This window comes from Schistocerca piceifrons, chromosome 8 (assembly GCF_021461385.2).
Source record: "Schistocerca piceifrons isolate TAMUIC-IGC-003096 chromosome 8, iqSchPice1.1, whole genome shotgun sequence".
Classification (NCBI taxonomy): Eukaryota; Metazoa; Arthropoda; class Insecta; order Orthoptera; family Acrididae; genus Schistocerca; species Schistocerca piceifrons.
In genome coordinates this window covers 5677442-5698953 of record NC_060145.1, presented here as the reverse complement: position 1 = coordinate 5698953, position 21512 = coordinate 5677442, and the positions used below count along the sequence as shown (strand labels likewise).

Sequence of the window (21512 nt, the reverse complement as noted above, 5' to 3'; positions counted from 1 at the left end):
AACTGCAACAGGCCTGGAACTCCATCCCACAAATTGACATCCGCCACCTGTAAAACACAAAGCATGCCCGTTGCATCCTTGCATTCAACATTCTGGCGGCTACATCGGTTATTTATGTACTAGCATCTCACATTTGCAACGACTTATCTCACTCTTAAATTAACCTGTCATCTTGCAATGATAATTAGTGAAATATGTTACCTAAACTAATATACTATCGAAATTTCATTACTGTACATTAATTATTTTTTGGTTCCGCGATTTTTTTCTGTCAGTATGTATCTAAGATGTGTTAGTCGCTGTTCCAATCGACGGTCTATCCATAATATGCATTTCACAATTATTGTTGTACTTCCTTAAACACGTAGCTTATGTTTTAGGAATGTGGTTGGGGAAAGCAGTAATGGATTGTTTAGAAACTTACGTGTGTATCTTAAATAAATGAAAATTTAAAATGATTTACTTAATCACAAGAAACACTTAGAAAACCTTGTTACATAATATGAACTATGTGGCTGGTTTCTTATTCAGCGTAGTTCACAACCTACGTGGAACCGACTAAATAATTAAAACGTTTCCGGAACCACACAATTCGTCGTCCCTAGGCCCTACCGGTGAAGTTACATTTTTTTAATCTGCTGCAAACATGAGGTACAATTTAAATCTTTTGTTTAATATTTTACAATGAAACTGCATCAGTGTCAAACTAGGAAGAATAGAAAGTACAAGGGAACTAGAGCGAACGAAATTAACCGAAACCATGACGAACAAAGAAACCGGACAAACTGAAAAATACAGAATGCAGAGAAGATAATGGTTAAAAGTACGATGAACAACGCAACGAAAAGGAATGATACCTTTAATAGTAAAACAAAAATTGAAACGAAAGCGAATGAACCCGTTCGAAACAAAATGAACGGAAATAATCGCATGTATCAATAGCCTGTTACACTGAGGCGATAAAAGTCGTAGGATACCTCCTAATTTGGTGTGGGACCTCTTTTTGCACCGCACAGTGGAGCAACTCGACGTGGCGTGGACTCAACAACTCATTGGTTGTCGCCTGGAGAAATATCGAGCCAAGCTGCATCTATAGCCGTCCATAATTGCGAAAGTGTTGACGGTGCAGGATTTTGTGCATCAGCAGACCTCGCGAATGTATTCCATAAATAATTTATGGGACTGATGTCGGGCGATCTGGGTGGCCAAGTCATTCGCTCGAATTGTCCAGAATGTTCCTCAAGCCAGTCGCATCGCCCATAAAAATTCCATCGTTGTTTGGGAACATGAAGTGCGTGAATGACTGAAAGTGGTCTCCAAGTAGCCGAGCATAACCATTTACAGTCGATGACCGATTCATTTGGACCAGATGATCCAGGCTGTTCCATGTAAAATAAGGCTACACCATTATCCAGCCGCCACCAGTTTGCACAGTGCCTTGTTGACAACTTGGATCCATGGCTTCGTGGTGTCTGCGCCGCAGAAGAACCCTACCTTCAGTTCTTATTAAATGAAATCGAGACTCATCTGAACAGGGCAGGGTTTTCCAGTCGTCCAGGGTCCAACCGACATGATAACGAGCCCACAAGAGGCGCTGCAGGCGACGTCGTGTTGTTACCAAGACATCCGCATCGTTTATCTCCTGCCGTAGCCCATCAACGCGAAATTTCGCAGCCTTGCCCCAACGAATAAGTTCGTCTACGTCCCACGTTGATTTCTGCTGTTATTGCAGGTAGTGTTGCTTGTCTGTTAGCACTGACAATCCTACGCAAACGCCGCTGCTTGTTACGTGAAAGCCGTCGTCCACTGCGTTGTCCGTGGTGACAGGTAATGCCTGATATTTAGTATTGTTGGCATTCTTTTGGCACTGTGGATCTCGGAGTATTGAATCTCTAACGATTTCCGAAATGGAATATCTCATGCGTCCAGTTCCAACTACCATTCCGCGTTCAGAGTCTGTCAGTTCTCGTCGTGCGCCCGCAATGACGTTGGCCACCTTTTCACACGAACCATCTGAGTACAGACGAGAGCTCCGCCAGCGTACGCCTTGTGTAGGCAGTACCACCGCCATCTGTACGTGTCTATACCCCTGTGCCATGACGTTTGTCATCTCAGTTTATTTTACTAAACAACGTTGATTTTTGAAATAATTCAGTTTTCATGTCGCTAATAAATGCTCATTTATATATATTATGTACGATTCTGTAAAATTTACTGTATGAAATTACTTAATCTCGACATGGTATCAATGAAACAAATAATGATTACGTACCTTACAGCAAATAACTTAACAAATACACCAACGTTCCAAAGTCAGTAGAAAAGTTGCCGCTATTATGTATCATTCCCGACACCCGGCTTCAGTAGTCCTTTCAGGTTTTCCTTCTTTCTACCCTTTCTTGCCCGGGTTACAACTGCGACAGTAAAAGTATCACGAAACAGTGGCCACAGTTTGTAGAAAAAGTAAACTTCGTGAGATAAAATAACGCAAAAAGGATGTTGGTGATATGGAGGAGTTGTATTAGAAACAGACAGCAGTGTTGCAGGTGAATCTGCCCTCAAATCCTCGCTAAAAAACTCAAACGACCTCTCTGTCTCTTTCCAATTTACCAATTACCCAGTCCAGGCCAATGAAAGAATCACGATAGTAGACTGTTTTAGTCTCACTAATCGTGCACAAGCTGACATCTACACATACTGAAACTGAAATATCTGGAATTGGTGCTGAATATTATTGCAACATGAACAGAAAATTCTGTGTGTACATTGACGAAATTACACCTTCAAGCTAAGAAGCTTTATGATGATCATTGTTTTGGAATCACACTGTACATTGAAAACACGTTTTGGAACGCATTCCTCCAGAAAAATGGTAGGATGCACAAAAATCTTCCGAAGTGCTTTAAAGCTGTTATTGCAAGTAGGAATTATTAAGTGCGACATCAGTTCTACGCTGAGGCATTGATCATTTACAAGTGAATGAGCTCTTCAAAGTTGTTATTCGAGACTTTTCCTACGTAAATAAAAGATCCAGATGTAGTTTCAGCAGATCTCTAATTGTTAAAGACATGTAGGCGAAAGTAGGACACACCATAAAGCCTGATACAAAAGAGGACGACATGAAAATAGTTAGAATAAACACACATATCCTAAACTTACTATAAAATTACCATATACACAAAACAAAATCTGAAAATTAGCTGCTACTGAATGATCAAGTGAATATGACTAACCACTTACTGTTTACACTGACTTATCATATAATAGACAATAATCTCAATAGATGATCATAAATTCCATTTCTCTCGCAAGTATATAAACGAAAAATAGAAAAGAAGGAGAAATATAGTAAACAGTAAAAAATAGCAAATATAGAAATAAATAATTAAAAAATAAAAAGGTACACACACACACACACACACACACACACACACACACACACACACACAAGACTTACGGCACATCAGCACATATAGTCACAGAATTAACAATTAAAGACAAGTAAGTCGGCAACAGTTACAGAAACGAATGACACTCTAGATATAGAAAATGGCAGTTACAGTGTTATATTTCGAAAACAATGACCACAAAGAAAACTGCAAACTTTCAACCAGTGCGTCATATGAAAGAAAACTATTTGGCTTAAAAATAATGAATTACACGCTGATCTGTAAGTAGTTTTCTTTTTATTTATTGAAACTTCAGTGAACTATAACCTGTACGTGCAAACGATGATCTATACGCACAAACGAGAAAATCGTGTAATATTTCAGGACACCTACTGAAAATGAAAATGCCTTGTATCTAAGGCGAAACGCGTCTGGATGCATGTGTTAAACAGCTAAAACTTAATGTGCAACAAGTAAACGGCACTTTTCCTTTGAAGCACTGCAAATTACTTGTATTATCATTTTTTCTTGCAGTTTATCCAGATCGGTGCAGTACTTTTCGAGTTTCATTGTTTGACCAGACATGGGTAGTAATTACCATTTTGACTGTATGAGACTTCATCTCCAGTTTGTGTCATGCAACCAGTATCCACAGATGGAGGGGAGTGGGTATACAGTGTTACACGTCTAGTGGCCCTGAGAGAAACTGAACCTTTCAGGTCTACGAAAACCAAGAAGACAGCACTGCAACGCAGCGGTGTCTTTGTGGAGGCTCAGACCACAGACAGCCTGGGTATGAAACTTCCTGGCAGATTAAAACTGTGTGCCGGACCGAGACTCGAACACGGGACGTTTGCCTTTCGCGGTCAAGTGCTCTGCCAACTGAGCTGCCCAAGCACGACTCACGCCCCATGCTGACAGCTTTACTTCTGCCAGTACCTCGTCTCGGTCCGGCACACAGTTTTAATCTGCCAGGAAGTTTCATATTAGCGCACACTCCGCTGCGGGGTGAAAATCTCATTCTGGAAACATCCCCCAGGCTGTGGCTAAGCCATGTCTTGGCAATGTCCTTTCTTGCAGGAGTGCTAGTTCTGCAAGGTTCGCAGGAGAGCTTCTGTAAAGTTTGGAAGTTAGGAGACGAGGTACTGGCAGAAGTAAAGCTGTGAGTACCGGGCGTGAGTCGTGCTTCGGTAGCTCAGTTGGTAGAGCACTTGCCCGCGAAAGGCAAAGGTCCCGTGTTCGAGTCTCGGTCCGGCATACAGTTTTAATCTGCCAGGAAGTTTCATATCAGCGCACACTCCGCTGCAGGGTGAAAATCTCAGCCTGGGTATCCCTTAACAGACCCACTGTAGGTGGAGATGACGGCTGGACAGCTGCCGTTGCTAGCGGAGGCAAGGGAAAGAGTGTGAGACATACCCCACACTAAAGACCTCGTCCGTAAAATTTGTCACACCAACGCTCCTATCCATATAGAACTGTTTTGAGCTGGAAGAAGATTCCTAAATTTTTGCTAGAAGATGCTCCTTAACGAGTGTCTGGCCGACTCGTCTCAGCTTTCTTGCAGTTCCACAGTGATCTTCAGGAATTATTCTTCTTCGACGTTCCAAACACTCTACAAACAAATCCATTTGCCATCTCAAAAAGCGGCATTCGTGTCCTTTCTGGCGGATTGTGTTTTTTGTTTCTTAATTGTTTGGCGAGGCAGTGAGACATCACACTATTGACGAGTATTTCGTCTCCACATAAAAATAGGAAACCTAAGCCTCTCTGGCACGATTCTGTTCAGACCATATTTTAGATTCTCAGAAAGAAGTTATGGAATCTAAAAATCATAGAACTTCAGGTACATTTATTAATTAGTAAGGCTCTGATGCAAAATTGCTTGACAACTGAGTAGTTACAAAATACCAATTTTCAGACATTATTTTGTGAATATTTTTAACCAGCTCATTGCTGTCTACAGAACTACAGATGAGGGTAAATCTCTGCAGTAATGAGAGAGGAATCCGTTCCGAGACTAAGCTTCGATTCATTTCGTGAGGTGTACTCAGATGGCTCATTTGTAAAAACACTGTCGTCATGGTCTCGGATCCCGATTCAACATACAGTTTTACACAGACAACAAGTATGTACACTACCGAAAATAAAAATTAGTACACCTTTTTAGAGGTTTTCGCTTCATTCAAGATTTATTGTTGTAATAGTGCACATGGAGTACATGAAATGATTACATTTATAGATCAACAGCACAAGCGCTTCAGAGGTACCATGTATCAACCCATACTGAAACACCATATTACAACGTGCTGTAGCCTCCACAGGCGGCAATGTGGGCACTGACCATGACATTCAGGGCAGAGACGGCGAATACTATCCTGGGATACGTTATTCCACGCCTACTCGACCTGTTCATGTAGCTCTGCAAGAGTTGTAGGTAGATGAGACGCAAGCGCCGCTTCTCATCCCATCATATGCCACACGTGCTCGATTTGAGGCTAGTCATAGATCGTGATGGCCAGGGAAGTTGCTTCACGTCTTCCACAGCACGGTGAGTTTCATTGGTAGTGTGTGGGTGAACACTACCCCGTAGGGACAACACATCACCATCCTGCGGCAAGAACGGCAAAAGATCTGGTCCAACAACATTCTGCACGTACCAAGCGCTGATTAGCTTGACCTCCAGAAACGGCAAAGGTGGACGAGAGCTGCAGCTCACCGCCCCACAGACACTGAGTCCCGGGCTGGCGCCAGTGTTCCTTGGACGGATGCACTCTGGGGCAGAGCATTCGCCAGGTCTACTTCGTACCCCAAACGAACATCACTGGCGTGCAGGCGGAATCTGTTTTCATCGCTGAAGACCACGGCGCGCCATTCCATCTTCCAACTGATCCTCCGATGGCACCAATCGAGCCGTACACGTCGGTGTCATGGCGTGTGTGGAAGTCGGGATAGAGGTGTGTGTACCTGGCCGTAGTCCCATTGCTAATAGCCGCTTCGCAACAGTTTGTGTTGATACGTCTGGGCTCACAAGCCGTCTTATCTGTGCTGTGGTAGCTTGAAACTTCTCTATTTCATCCTCTATTTAATCCTGCCCACCTCCGACACTGCTAACTATTAACTACTAACTGCAATTCCTTCCAGTCACAGAGTCTCTTGGCGAGGGAGCAGAGTGCTGTCAGTGACATTAATGCTGCCAACATAAAAACATATTAACAGGCTACTTACATAGACCTCCGGCTCCCCTCAAAAAAATTTACAAAGTGTTTTAGGCAATGGCCAATACTAAGATGTTAAAATTTTTTTATATTAATGATATCAAATAGATCAGATGCACACAATTAGTAATATACCGTTGGTCAATAAAGCAAAATTGCCCTCAGTCCTAATCATTCATCAGAAGAGAAGTCTATGACAGTTTTATGCACAAAGGCTTGGACATTTGTCAATTCATTACACCGTGGTGCTAACACGCTACTCTCGTCTTCACTGTCATTTCTCTATTTGCTTTGCAGCCTAGCGTTACGCTTTTCACACGCCATGATTATCACAGTATTTCACACGATAACACAGAGAAAACACAATTTGAAAAGCAAAAAATAGGAAGACACACTAAAATATCACTGAGAATAAGCAATTAGTTGCAAACGCGACTACGAAATACTTAGTGCAAATCCACGTGCGTGCCACAACTGCTTTGCTCGTTACAGAATAGTAGAACAATATAGTACTACAAAGGAAATGCGATATACAACTACGCGCTAACAGTAAAGAATAACTAATTTCTGATCATGAACTAATTATTCAAACTACAAGAAATTCAGAAGATTCCATTGAAGTATCCTCGGCTAAGGGTCGACAGGTGAAACTTCTATGTTTCGCTTGTGAAACTGCTGACTGCAACTGAACCTTCTAAAATTGCTGAGTGCAACTGAACGTACTGTCTCTTTACTTGTTTTTACAATTACAACACTGACCTACAGAATATTCCGTGACAAATAAGACTCAAACTTATTCTATTCATTTATTACCCACAATATACAAGCGCAACGTAATCTGACTGCAAATAATTAACACAAAAGAATGGCCCTGAATTAGAATAAATCCTAACAATAACCCACACATTCCGTAAGTCACTTACCTCACAGAAAATCTGCATTGCAAGAACTACAGCAAGCAGCAACTACAGCCAGCTAAATAAAAAGGTTCTAACTAGTATAGATTAGATTACATTACATTAATACTTGTTCCATAGATCATGAACACGACACTTCGTAATGATGTGGAACGTGTCAGGTTAATAAAAGATGTCTGTACAAGATATTACATTACACAAAATATTGCATGACACTAATGTTTAAGTTGTTTTTTTTTTTGTTTTTTTCCCCTCCCTTAATTTATATCTAAAAATTCAGCCAATGAGTAGAAGGAGTTGTCATCTAGAAATTCTTTTAATTTATTTTTAGATGTTGGTTGACTATCTGTCAGGCTATTGATGCTGTTTGGTAGGTGACCAAAGACTATTGTGGCAGCATAATTTACCCCTTTCTGTGCCAAACCCCCCCCATGAACCATGGACCTTGCCGTTGGTGGGGAGGCTTGCGTGCCTCGGCGATACAGATGGCCGTACCGTAGGTGCAACCACAACGGAGGGGTATCTGTTGAGAGGCCAGACAAACGTGTGGTTCCTGAAGAGGGGCAGCAGCCTTTTCAGTAGTTGCAGGGGCAACAGTCTGGATGATTGACTGATCTGGCCTTGCAACGTTAACCAAAACGGCCTTGCTGTGCTGGTACTGCAAACGGCAGAAAGCAGCTTTACTGTATGATTAAATGATGATGGCTTCCTCTTGGGTAAAATATTCCGGAGGTAAAATAGTCCCCCATTCGGATCTCCGGGCGGGGACTACTCAAGAGGACGTCGTTAACAGGAGAAAGAAAACTGGCATTCTATGGATCGGAGCGTGGAATGTCAGATCCCTTAATCGGGCAGGTAGGTTAGAAAATTTAAAAAGGGAAATCGATGGGTTAAAGTTAGATATAGTGGGAATTAGTGAAGTTCGGTGGCAGGAGGAGCAAGACTTTTGATCAGGTGATTACAGGGTTATAAATACAAAATCAAATAGGGGTAATGCAGGAGTAGGTTTAATAATGAATAAAAAAATAGGAGTGCGGGTTAGCTACTACAAACAGCATAGTGAACGCATTATTGTGGCCAAGATAGACACAAAGCCCATGTCTACTGCAGTAGTACAAGTTTATATGCCAACTAGCTCTGCAGATGATGAAGAAATTGATGAAACGTATGATGAGATAAAAGAAATTATTCAGGTAGTGAAGGGAGACGAAAATTTAATAGTCATGGGTGACTGGAATTCGTCAGTAGGAAAAGGGAGAGAAGGAAACATAGTAGATGAATATGGATTGGGGGGAAGAAATGCAAGAGGAGGCCGCCTTGTAGAATTTTGCACACAGCATAACTTAATCATAGCTAACACTTGGTTCAAGAATCATGAAAGAAGGTTGTATCCCTGGAAAAATCCTGGAGATACTAAAAGGTATCAGACAGATTACATAATGGTAAGACAGAGATTTAGGAACCAGGTTTCAAATTGTAAGACATTTCCAGGGGCAGATGTGGATTCTGACCACAATCTATTGGTTATGAACTGCAGATTGAAACTGAAGAAACTGCAAAAAGGCGGGAAATTAAGGAGATGGGACCTGGATAAACTGACTAAACCAGAGGTGGTACAGGGTTTCAGGGAGAGCATAAGGGAACAATTGACAGGAATGGGGGAAAGAAATACAGTAGAAGAAGAATGGGTAGCTCTGAGGGATGAAGTAGTGAAGGCAGCAGAGGATCAAATAGGTAAAAAGACGAGGGCTAGTAGAAATCCTTGGGTAACAGAAGAAATATTGAATTTAATTGATGAAAGGAGAAAATATAAAAATGCAGTAAATGAAGCATGCAAAAAGGAATACAAACGTCTCAAAAATGAGATCGACAGGAAGTGCAAAATGGCTAAGCAGGGATGGCTAGAGGACAAATGTAAGAATGTAGAGGCTTGTCTCACTAGGGGTAAGATAGATACTGCCTACAGGAAAATTAAAGAGGCCTTTGGAGAGAAGAGAACCACTTGTATGAATTTCAAGAGCTCAGATGGCAACCCAGTTCTAAGCAAAGACGGGAAGGCAGAAAGGTGGAAGGAGTATATAGAGGGTTTATACAAGGGCGATGTACTTAAGGACAATATTATGGAAATGGAAGAGGATGTAGATGAAGATGAAATGGGAGATATGATATTGCGTGAAGAGTTTGACAGAGCACTGAAAGACCTGAGTCGAAACAAGGCCCCGGGAGTAGACAACATTCCATTAGAACTACTGATGGCCTTGGGAGAGCCAGTCATGACAAAACTCTACCATCTGGTGAGCAAGATGTATGAGACAGGCGAAATACCCACAGACTTCAAGAAGAATATAATAATTCCAATCCCAAAGAAAGCAGCTGTTGACAGATGTGAAAATTACCGAACTATCAGTTTAATAAGTCACAGCTGCAAAATACTAACGCGAATTCTTAACAGACGAATGGAAAAACTGGAAGAAGCCGACCTCGGGGAAGATCAGTTTGGATTCCGTAGAAATGTTGGAACACGTGAGGCAGTACTAACATTACGACTTATCTTAGAAGAAAGATTAAGAAAAGGCAAACCTACGTTTCTAGAATTTGTAGACTTAGAGAAAGCTTTTGACAACGTTAACTGGAATACTCTCTTTCAAATTCTGAAGGTGGCAGGGGTAAAATACAGGAAGCGAAAGGCTATTTACAATTTGTACAGAAACCAGATGGCAGTTATAAGAGTCGAGGGGCATGAAAGGGAAGCAGTGGTTGGGAAAGGAGTGAGACAGGGTTGTAGCCTCTCCCCGATGTTATTCAATCTGTATATTGAGAAAGCATTAAAGGAAACAAAAGAAAAATTCGGAGTAGGTATTAAAATCCATGGAGAAGAAATAAAAACTTTGAGGTTCGCCAATGACATTGTAATTCTGTCAGAGACAGCAAAGGACTTGGAAGAGCAGTTGAACGTAATGGACAGTGTCTTGAAAGGAGGATATAAGATGAACATCAACAAAAGGAAAACGAGGATAATGGAATGTAGTCAAATTAAATCGGGTGATGCTGAGGGGATTAGATTAGGAAATGAGACACTTAAAGTAGCAAAGGAGTTTTGCTATTTAGGGAGTAAAATAACTGATGATGGTCGAAGTAGAGAGGATATAAAATGTAGACTGGCAATGGCAAGGAAATCGTATCTGAAGAAGAGAAATTCGTTAACATCGAGTATAGATTTAAGTGTCAGGAAGTCGTTTCTGAAAGAATTTGTATGGAGTGTAGCCATGTATGGAAGTGAAACATGGACGATAACTAGTTTGGACAAGAAGAGAATAGAAGCTTTCGAAATGTGGTGCTACAGAAGAATGCTGAAGATAAGGTGGGTAGACCACGTAACTAATGAGGAGGTATTGAATAGGATTGGGGAGAAGAGAAGTTTGTGGCACAACTTGGCTAGAAGAAGGGATCGGTTGGTAGGACATGTTTTGAGGCATCAAGGGATCACAAATTTAGCATTGGAGGGCAGCGTGGAGGGCAAAAATCGTAGAGAGAGAGACCAAGAGATCAATACCCTAAGCAGATTCAGAAGGATGTAGGTTACAGTAGGTACTGGGAGATGAAGAAGCTTGCTCAGGATAGAGTAGCATGGAGAGCTGCATCAAACCAGTCTCAGGACTGAAGACCACAACAACAACAACAACTGTGCCAAAGTCAGATTTAACCCTGCATAGTGAAGATCATCCTTTCTCCTGGTGATATAGCTATGCACACTGCTATTACTTTTGAACTGGGTTGGAGTGTTAACAACAAATTTCATAAGTGAATATATATACTGTGAGGTTACTGTGAGGATCCCTAGATCCTTAAATAGATGTCTGCAGGATGACCATGGGTGGGCACCAGCAATTATTCTGATTACACGTTTTTGAGCAATGAATACTTTTCTACTCAAGGATGGATTACCCAAGAATATGATGCCATACGAAAGCAGTGAATGCAAGTAGGCATAGTAAGCTAATTTACTGAGATTATTATCGATAAAATTTGCAATAACCCTAATACCATACGTAGCTGAACTCAGACGTTTCAGCAGACCATCAATGTGTTGCTTCCAGTTTAACCTCTCATCAATGGACACAACTAAAAATTTTGAAAATTCTACCTAAGCTACAGACTTCTGTTCAAAGTCTATATTTATTACTGGAGTTGTGCCATTTACTGTATGGAACTGTATATACTGTGTTTTATCAAAATTTAAAGAGAGTCCGTTTTCTGAGAACCACTGAATAATTTTGTGAAAAACATCATTTACAATTACATTACTTAGTTCTTGGTTTTTGGATGTTATTACTATACATGTATCATCAGCAAAAAGAACTAACTTTGCATCTTCATCAAATTGGAATGGTAAGTCATTAATGTATATCAAGAACAGTAAAGGCCCTAACACCAAACCCTGTGAGACCCCGTACTTGATAGCCCCCAGTTTGAGGAATCAGCTGTTGTTTTAACTACTAATAGGCATGAGGTTAGCATAGGAAAGATTTTGTTGCAGAGCAAACAATATATTTAGCAGATTTTACCTTATTCATGTGACATCCAGTTCCAAAAATTATATAATCATCAATAATTCCAGTGTCCAAACATTAGCAAATACATCAATCATGATTTTACAATTCATGTCCAACCAATACTAAATCTCCATGGCGGAAACACGCCCAAACCGTACGCTCGCTCATTGCCCACCTCCATCACTGCTAACTATTAACTGCTAACTGCAAGCCCTTCCAGCCACAGAGTCTCTTAGCGAGGGCGCAGAGCGCTGTCAGTGACATTAATGCAGTCTGTAGTGCTGCCAACGTACAAACATATAAACAGGCTGCTTACAAGCTGTACGATCTGCGACTGCTGCCCTTAAAATAGGACGGTCCTGGCGAGCACCCGTGCTGTTTGGACATCCAGACGCTCACGTGACTGCTTATAGCGGTAACATTGCACAACTGACGCAGTACGTGCACCTTGTGTGGCAGTTGTCCAACAGGACGCTCTCGCCACTCGCAAGCCCACCATTTGAGCCCTTACAATCTCGCTGAGCTGACTGTAGGAAGCACAAGTGTGTCTCTGTTGTCTGGTTGTCTGGTTGCTTCACACGTTTGCCTCACACTGAGCCTTCTAGCTGTGAGCACAGATGGCGCTATGTTAGCTGTGTCACTAACAAGGGAACCTCCCCATCGCACCCCCCTCAGATTTAGTTATAAGTTGGCACAGTGGATAGGCCTTTAAAAACTGAACACAGATCAATCGAGACAACAGGAAGAAGTTGTGTGGAACTATAAAAAAAAAATAAGCAAAATATACAAACTGAGTAGTCCATGCACAAGATAAGCAACATTAAGAAAAACATGAACTCAGACGCGCCGTGGTCCCGTGGTTAGCGTGAGCAGCTGCGGAGCGAGATGTCCTTGGTTCAAGTCTTCCCTCGAATGAAAAGTTTATTTTCCCAAAGTTATGATCTGTCCGTTCGTTCATTGACGTCTCTTTTCACTGTAATAAGTTTAGTGTCTGTGTTTTGCGACCGCACCGCAAAACCGTGCGATTAGTAGACGCAAGGACGTGCCTCTCCAATGGGAACCGAAAACATTTGATCGCAAGGTCATAGGTCAACCGATTCCTCCACAGGAAAACACGTCTGATATATTCTATACGACACTGGTGACGGGATGTGCGTCACATGACAGGAATATGTTGTCGACCCACCTAACTTGTGCACTAGGCAAATGGGTAAAAAGATTCTTCTACCTTGCCCGATTTAGGTTTTCTTGTGGATGTGATAATTACTCCCAAAAAAGTGATCACATCGGACAGACAGATTATAATTGCCTGAAAATAAAAAATTAGACTTTTCACTCCAGAGAAGACTTGAATCAAAGAAAATAAAATTTTCGTTCAAGGGAAGACTTGAACCAAGGACCTCTCGTTTCACAGCTGCACACCCTAACCACGAGACCACGGCGCTCCTGAGCTCTCATTCTCCTTAATGTTGCTTATCTTGGGCATGGACTACTCAGTTTGTATATTTTGCTTATTTTTTTTCATAGTTCCACACGACTTCTTCCTGTTTTCTCGATTGATCTGTGTTCAGTTTTTCAAGGCCTATCCACTGTACCAACTTATAACTAAATCCGAGGGGGGTGCGATGGGGAGGTTCCCTTGTAAGCTATATGTTGGCGGACGACATTGAAACCGTTATCGGTACACCTACTATCAAACCATTATCAGTACGTTTACTATCCCCCATATGGCGTATCTCGTCATCTGATTATAATCGATGTTGTCTTTCGAGGCGCACTATTTTTTTCCGGCAGTGTACATACTCTCTCAAGTGTGTAAGTGAATCTCACAGATCTCGTTTCTGTGTGTGGCAGGTGGCTGCGTGATCACTCGTCCCAGGTGTGGGACGCCTGGCCAACTTGTCGCGGGCCTGGGGACCTGGGCGGTCGCAACATGCACGAGCTGGGCTTCGAGGAGCTGTGTGACGGCCAGTGGGCATCCATGGTCCGCCTTACGCCTCGCATTCCCGTCGCCTGATGGCGCCACCAGCGGGCCTCCGAGGAGCTGCTCACACGTTACGTCACCATCGCCACGAGTGGATCTCTGTGAAGCACCGCACACGGCACCTCCTCATCGCCCAGTGGTGCCACCAGCCAGCGTCTGTGGGGTGCCTCATTCTGTACACCCCAGCCACCTGACAGTACCATCAAGCAGGCTTTCCGTCCATCTCTTGGTAGTCCAAGGGGCCGCACAGCACTTGGGTCCTCTCAGCTCCTACTGATCTACAAAGTCTTCTGTTATATTCTTGAACATCCTCAAAAAAGTGCCAGAAAAAGAAAACACAGATAAGAAATCTGACTGATATTGATAAAGAATCAGACTAACACACAGACTGGAATTTTGGTGATGATGATGATGATGATGATGATGATGATGATGACATGTCAGTGTCCCTGTCGATCCAACGCAGATACGGGACAGCTGGCGGCTAGATATTACCAAAAAAAAAATCACTAAACAGCAGCATGTTTTCAGAAGTTGTTATTTTATTTACCTGACCAGTTTCGGCATCTCATTAGCACTCCATGTATAGAGAATCAGACACATCGATGCATGCATAATCGGAGCCACCAGTACCTGGATTCTGTGGATTTTATAATGTGTACACATCGAAGATTTGATGACTCAAGTCTTCGAAGTAAACACTCCACAAAAACCGTTATGCGTGCATCGATGTAACTAATTCTCCATATGTGGTGTGCATAGGGAAGTGGAGATGGCATTAATGAGATGCAGGATCTGCTCGTTTAAACAAAATAGCATCTTCTGCAGACATACGGCGGTTTGGTGAGTTTTGTTTGGTGAATATGTCAGTTTGGTCGCGCGACAGCAAGCTCTTTAGCGTCAGTACTAAAATTTTGTGAGACGAGTGTAGATAAAAAGGAAATTATTAAAACGTGAACTACAGATATCAAAATTAAGAACGTCCTAAATAACACACACACACACAAACAAACAAGAACAACGGGAATCACGTTACCAGACCTAAAATCTACAGTAAAAAGAGAAAAAAGGCAGTGCAAAGGGTGAAAGTTTGCAGTGCCGTTTCAGGCTGAATATGATACCTTCTTTATGCCAGCAATTTAGGTCAGAGAGGCTTTTGATTAATGACTAAAATCGTTCTGCCAAGTCGTTTCGATCTGTTTCTGCAGTTCATTTCTATCTACGTCCATAGCTTTCTGGAAGACACAAATGATCCACTCGGCAAGAAATTTTATACCAAGATAGTGAGAAGAGCATTATGTGTTGTGCAGTGGAAAGGCTTCTGTATTGTGTGTAGTATATGGTGCGGCTTTGCCTTATTGGAATGCAGTCACAAGGTTTGATGCACGGTTTACTGTTGGCATGATTTGTTATTTCCAATGATTGGCGTAAAAGGCACATGTGGTATAACGTGTTTAACCCATTTTTAAGACAATTGCTCCACATGGAGCATTGATACATGTACACGAGTGATCACTGCTTAAGACTGTGTGCTCTGCTACCGTTTTATCATCTTCGTAGACTTTTTTCCTTCATCAGATTGCGTATAACTATTTACCTGCATTAGCAATAGTGGTGTGCACATTCGGTTTAGACTATTCTCCGTTGACCAGTCGTTACCGGAGTCTTAGCACTCGTTTACACAGCGTGTGGGGCAGTTTGCAGGTCGGCTGTGCCATTCACCACATGCCTTGGGGCCGGTACGTGGACCATTGTGCTCTAATCTTCTCTTGCGGTACGGTTTTCCGTCCGCACCACAGCATGTGTAAAGAACTGGCCCAAGTTGTGAACTGTAGATAGTACGGCGTACTCTCACCAAAGGCGTGAACGGATAATACTGATGAAAGGTGAAGAACACACTAGTTTCACAAAATATGGAGTTTATCTATGTCCATAGCTTTCTTATGGGAAACCCTGAATTATACAATAGCCAATATATCCTTAACATGCATCAAGAGATAGCGGAAATATTCACAAATTGGACGACAATATCATAATTATTTATGCAAAACAAGAGAGAACTTCCACAAGAGATCATGTAAGTCTGCAAATAGCTACAGTAGGGCTGAGTCCCTGTTATTAACCATGTAGTTCACCAAGATCGTGGAGCAAAGGTAAAACATTCAGAGCAACATTTCTCTAGAAAGGAAAGTGGTGTCCTCACCATTTTTAAGAAGGTGCCGACACAATGAACATTCCAAGTATGAATCAAGATGCCCGAGAAGAATGTAATCAACGAGAACGTGAACAAACTTGCTATATGAATTAAAGTAATCATATTATCATTCAGTAACAAGCGACTAGGACGATGAAATGAAGATCCATGGAGTTCCTTCAAGCTGCCAGACTGAATCCCATCCACCTCCCAAGCATGGTGCTTGAGTCCTTCACCGCAAACTGATAGCTAACTTGTAAGACAGCTAACGGATCTGTAGTATACTTTTCCCAAGACCAGTGATAATATCAGAGGCACTATGCCAGTCATCTACCGTAGTTTCACAGTCGTGTTGACCACCTGCAGCGCGATCAGAGTATATGTCCCTGTGAATCTCACAAGGCGACCTGCAACCAGTCCACACCATTTTCGTTGTACTTCGTCCATTGTACAGCTTGTGATTTCCCGTGACATAAAGGGTGGAAGGCGGCAGCGATGAGTTGCTGCTGATTGTCAGTGACGCGACGCTAATGGCTACACATTACCCCAGTGGGGAGACTAGCCTGACCAGATTTCAGAGACAAAAGGCAGAGACGCTTGTGCTTATACCTCAGCTCGTTACCACACTTGCGCTTACCCTTCGTGTCAGTTATGATATTTTGAAATCGATAGCAGGCTTATTACGATGAAGCAGCTGAAAAACCCGTGGCAAGAATGTATCTTCATTTTGTGAATTGGGAAGGAAAATGTGCGTATACTACACATAAATAAGTTTATTTTCTTCAGAAATAAAAAAAGATCAATACATACTTTTTACTGTAATAGCCCGGAAATATTTTCTGCAATATTTTCTCACCTACTAAGTATTTAAGTACAATTTGTTAGTTCTAAAAACTAAGTAATATTACCAGTCAGTAATCAGGTGGAAATTATGCATTTCATATTAAAATTTAAAATTTCAGACTGTTAGCGCAAAGGCGCGGGCGTGACAAACAATATTCAATAAGTATCGGTAACGTTCGCCGCATCGCTCTCATTGTTCAGAAAATTATCTTCCATATAGCTGCAGTTCCGTTGGGAGAAATGGTTTAGGTGATGCTCCTTTATACCTCGTTTGGTTTTGTTTTTACTCGTTTTGAGGGCCATTTAGAGCGGAAGGTCGACAAGTTAGAGGTGGGAGTACACGATACGTGCTTTTCTTTTCAACATACCTCTTACTCTCTCCCGTGGCATAAGACGAGTTAGACCAAATGTAGTAGGCCTATATGCTGTGAAAATATATATTTCTTTAAGTTCTAGTACTTCTAGGAAACTTGTTTTTCACAAATATTTCATTAAATGAAAAGTATTGTTGCACGCATTGTGTTTCCCGATTAAAAACCGTGACAATTATGCGTCCCGAATGATATACTCGGGACTTTTATGTGAAAACGGGGACTGTCCCGGCAAAACTGGGATGTCTGGTCAGCCTAGCGAAGACCACCTCAGCCAGCTGACGATTAAAAATTCGTATCCTTCCTTCAAAGCCCCAATGGCAGTGTACTCGAATAAAAAAACAGCTAGCCACGTGATCCTCGCACATATCCACGTCAGCTCCACAACAACGACAGAAACTGTCCTTTTTCGACGTGCCTTTCCGTCGCGTCCACGACTGTCCCTGCGACAGTTACCACGGGTGGTTTTTGGGAACGAATATCCTGTAGAAAATACCTCAAGAACATACCTAACGCGCCTTTCGCACCCCTTAGCACCTGAGCTGTTGTGATGCATCTTTCAGCGTGTGTCATGTATTGGACCAGCTATATATATATACCTATGTGTACTTCATTACAAAGCAAGGAACCCACTTTAAGACACTACTGCACACTTCGGTAATTGAATGTCGTGTGGTTTAACAGCGTAATACGGTAACTGAATGATGTCTCCAGAGTTCTGATTACAGAAGGATTGGGGCATTTCATGATAGACAAAGGAGCCGAATTCTGTTTCAGCACTAGAAACATTCCTAAAAGAGGAGGGTGATAAGGAACGTGATAAGGATCTATTTTATTCGCTTGCCCCAGCAAGTTAACAATAGGGGCGCCACAGTAAGTTAACAATGTGAATCAAATTAATCAACAAGACAGGCGGGCGCAGTTTCTACCCGCGTATTGCAGGGTTGTGATGAATCTGCATATTTCTGTCTCATCTTCACTTAAATCTAGTAGACACAAATATTATTTTTCGATCATGGTAAAAAAAGTATTTTCTTATCTTCTATCTCGTTGCAAATGAAGCTATAAACCCATTGTGAGATATCTCTGGCATGATATACAAAATGACATTTACTTAGTCCAAATTTTACCGGAGAGCCAGCACAAAGCATCTTCGAGATTTTACATCATTATACTTTGTATTACAAGTTTAACAGTGCAATCAGGATCTCATCGGAGCAAATAGACTAATGTGATGAGAAAGAAATCTAACTTTCGGTTTGTGAAAACCAATGTTTTCCACATAATGAGTAAGTGTAACATTGACTAACATTCTACCATGAGTGTATGTCGTAAGAATTCATAAAGTAATAGTGAGACAAAAGAAAGTTCCATGTGGTTTTCCCTTGCGCTTGCTGTGTACAAAGGAAGTATCACTGTTTTATGGAGATTTAGAGTTTGCTTTATAAAACTGTCATATTCTGTCAAACTGTTGGAAGTGTGACACCTGGTACAAGATTTTCTTGCCTAAGCCTGGTTATGGTTTGATACGTTATTTTGTATAGCTACCAGTATCAGATGTTAATATAACTTGGATCAGTTTCTAAGCTTCGCTCAAATATAAAGAATTTTAAAATGACACTGCATCCAGCACATGACTCTCAAAATCGCTAAGACCTTTCCTAGACCACTGAATTGTAAGCTTGAGGTAGTCGGTATGGAGTAGGATGGAGAGCTCCATCAGTCTAGTCCTCGGACTGAAGACAACCACCACAACAAGAACAACAACAACAACAATAACTACTACTACTACTACTACTACTACTACTACCAACATTGCTACCATAACGTAGTCGCTAAGTTAAGCTTTGGTGATACTCGTAAGCACTGAGCAAGAAACACATAATGGAAGTCTTACTACAATAATGCTACCAGCTACTACTTTCTCTTAGCTCTTTGGAAACAAAAACTGTCATCAGAAATTGTAACTACAATGTTTAAATCACCATCTGTTACGCATTTCAAAGTCTTTCATGTTTTAGTGCATAGTATACTAATGTCAAAGTAAGTATGTACAGTGGGTGCACAGGTACATCTGCGTAATTATTATATGTGCCCAGGTGATAATTTAAAAAATTTAAGTCTCTTGTATTCCATGGCACGGCCTCTGTTACGAGGTGATTAACACAGATGATTCGTACAGTGCGACTGTCTGAGATTCCTAGAAGGATTTTCTTTGGAGATATATATCAGTAGCTTAAACAAGTTTAAAAGGAGACCGTTGTGTTTGATTTGATGCAATTACATCAGCTACTAAAATGTTTGGGACCAAATCATTCCCCAGACATATGCAACTTTGATGTTCCTCAGATCTCAAAACAAATGGCCCTAAAACTCAATACATCGCTGTGGTTCAGGAAACAATCTCATAACACACAACATTTACATCACACACACACACACACACACACACACACACACACACACACATGAATATTTACATGAAACATGCAGAATGTCAAATACTACCGTTGCTCACAGCGTGTGCCACTCTGAGAAAAATAAAATTGATGACGGACGATTTGTGGATCAGTTATATACTAGTAAGTGAGATTTGCTTCCTATCAGACTTAGCGTGAACATGTTCATAATACCATCACGAACGTAAATTTATTTTCTGAACTGTGTACGATGATTAATGTGGGTTATCTAGCTATTATGTACAGGAAATTCACTGACTGACTTTACCAAAATTTAATCATAAGCAGCTTCTTCCCACTGAACTGTTGGTATTGTAATAGACTCATGGAATAAACCCAGTTACACAAGCACCTGAGTGCAACATTTTGTTTGAAGTTGTATGATCACATAGGCTGAGTCATAGGTAAAACAGTTCATTGATAGGACAGTGGCAAAAAGCAATTAGCCTTGAAAGGACACTGCTTACAAAACACTTGTACTACCCATACTTGAATATTGCTAATATGTTTCGTACCCATAGCAAATAGGAAAGAAACTGCAAAAAGGTGGGAATTTAAGGAGATGGGACTTGGATAAACTGAAAGAACCAGAGATTGTACAGAGTTTCAGGGAGAGCATAAGGGAACAATTGACAGGAATGGGGGAAAGAAATACAGTAGAAGAAGAATGGGTAGCTTTGAGAGATGAAATAGTGAAGGCACCAGAGGATCAAATAGGTAAAAAGACGACGGCTAGTAGAAATCCTTGGGTAACAGAAGAAATATTGAATTTAATTGACGAAAGGAGAAAATATAAAAATGCAGTAAATGAAGCAGGCAAAAAGAAATACAAACGTCTCAAAAATGAGATCGACAGGAAGTGCAAAATGGCTAAGCAGGGATGGCTAGAGGACAAATGTAAGGATGTAGAGGCTTATCTCACTAGGGGTAAGATAGATACTGCCTAAAGGAAAATTAAAGAGACCTTTGGAGAAAGAACCACTTGTATGAATATCAAGAGCTTTGATGGAAACCCAGTTCTAAGCAAAGAAGGGAAAGCAGAAAGGTGGAAGGAGTATACAGAGGGCCTACACAAGGGCGATGTACTTGAGGACAATATTATGGAAATGGAAGAGGATGTAGATGAAGATGAAATGGGAGATACCATACTGCGTGAAGAGTTTGACAGAGCACTGAAAAACCTGAGTCGAAACAAGGCCCCCGGAGTAGACAACATTCCATTAGAACTACTGACAGCTTTGGGGGAGCCAGTCCTGACGAAACTCTACCATCTGGTGAGCAAGATGTATGAGACAGGCGAAACTCCCCCAGACTTCAAGAAGAATATAATAATCCCAATCCCAAAGAAAGCAGGTGTTGTCAGATGTGAAAATTACCGAACTGTCAGTTTAATAAGTCACAGCTGCAAAATACTAACGCGAATTCTTTACAAACGAATGGAAAAACTGATAGAAGCCGACCTCGGGGAAGATCAGTTTGGATTCCGTAGAAATGTTGGAACACGTGAGGCAATACTGACCCTACGACTTATCTTTGAAGAAAGATTTAGGAAAGGCAAACCTACGTTTCTTGCATTTGTAGACTTAG

At 41.5% G+C, this 21512-nt stretch overlaps 1 protein-coding gene across 1 annotated transcript in view; it reads left to right on the top strand.

Annotated features, from left to right (window-relative positions):
* The window catches only part of LOC124711925 (carboxypeptidase N subunit 2), a 158632-nt gene extending 139546 nt beyond the window's left edge, over nucleotides 1–19086 (top strand). Inside the window, exon 10 of the mRNA XM_047242182.1 lies at nucleotides 13929–19086. Coding sequence (XP_047098138.1) covers nucleotides 13929–14091 — 163 coding nt within the window. The 3' untranslated portion in view covers nucleotides 14092–19086. The remainder of the gene's footprint in view (nucleotides 1–13928) is intronic.
* The last annotated feature ends 2426 nt before the right edge of the window (nucleotides 19087–21512 follow it).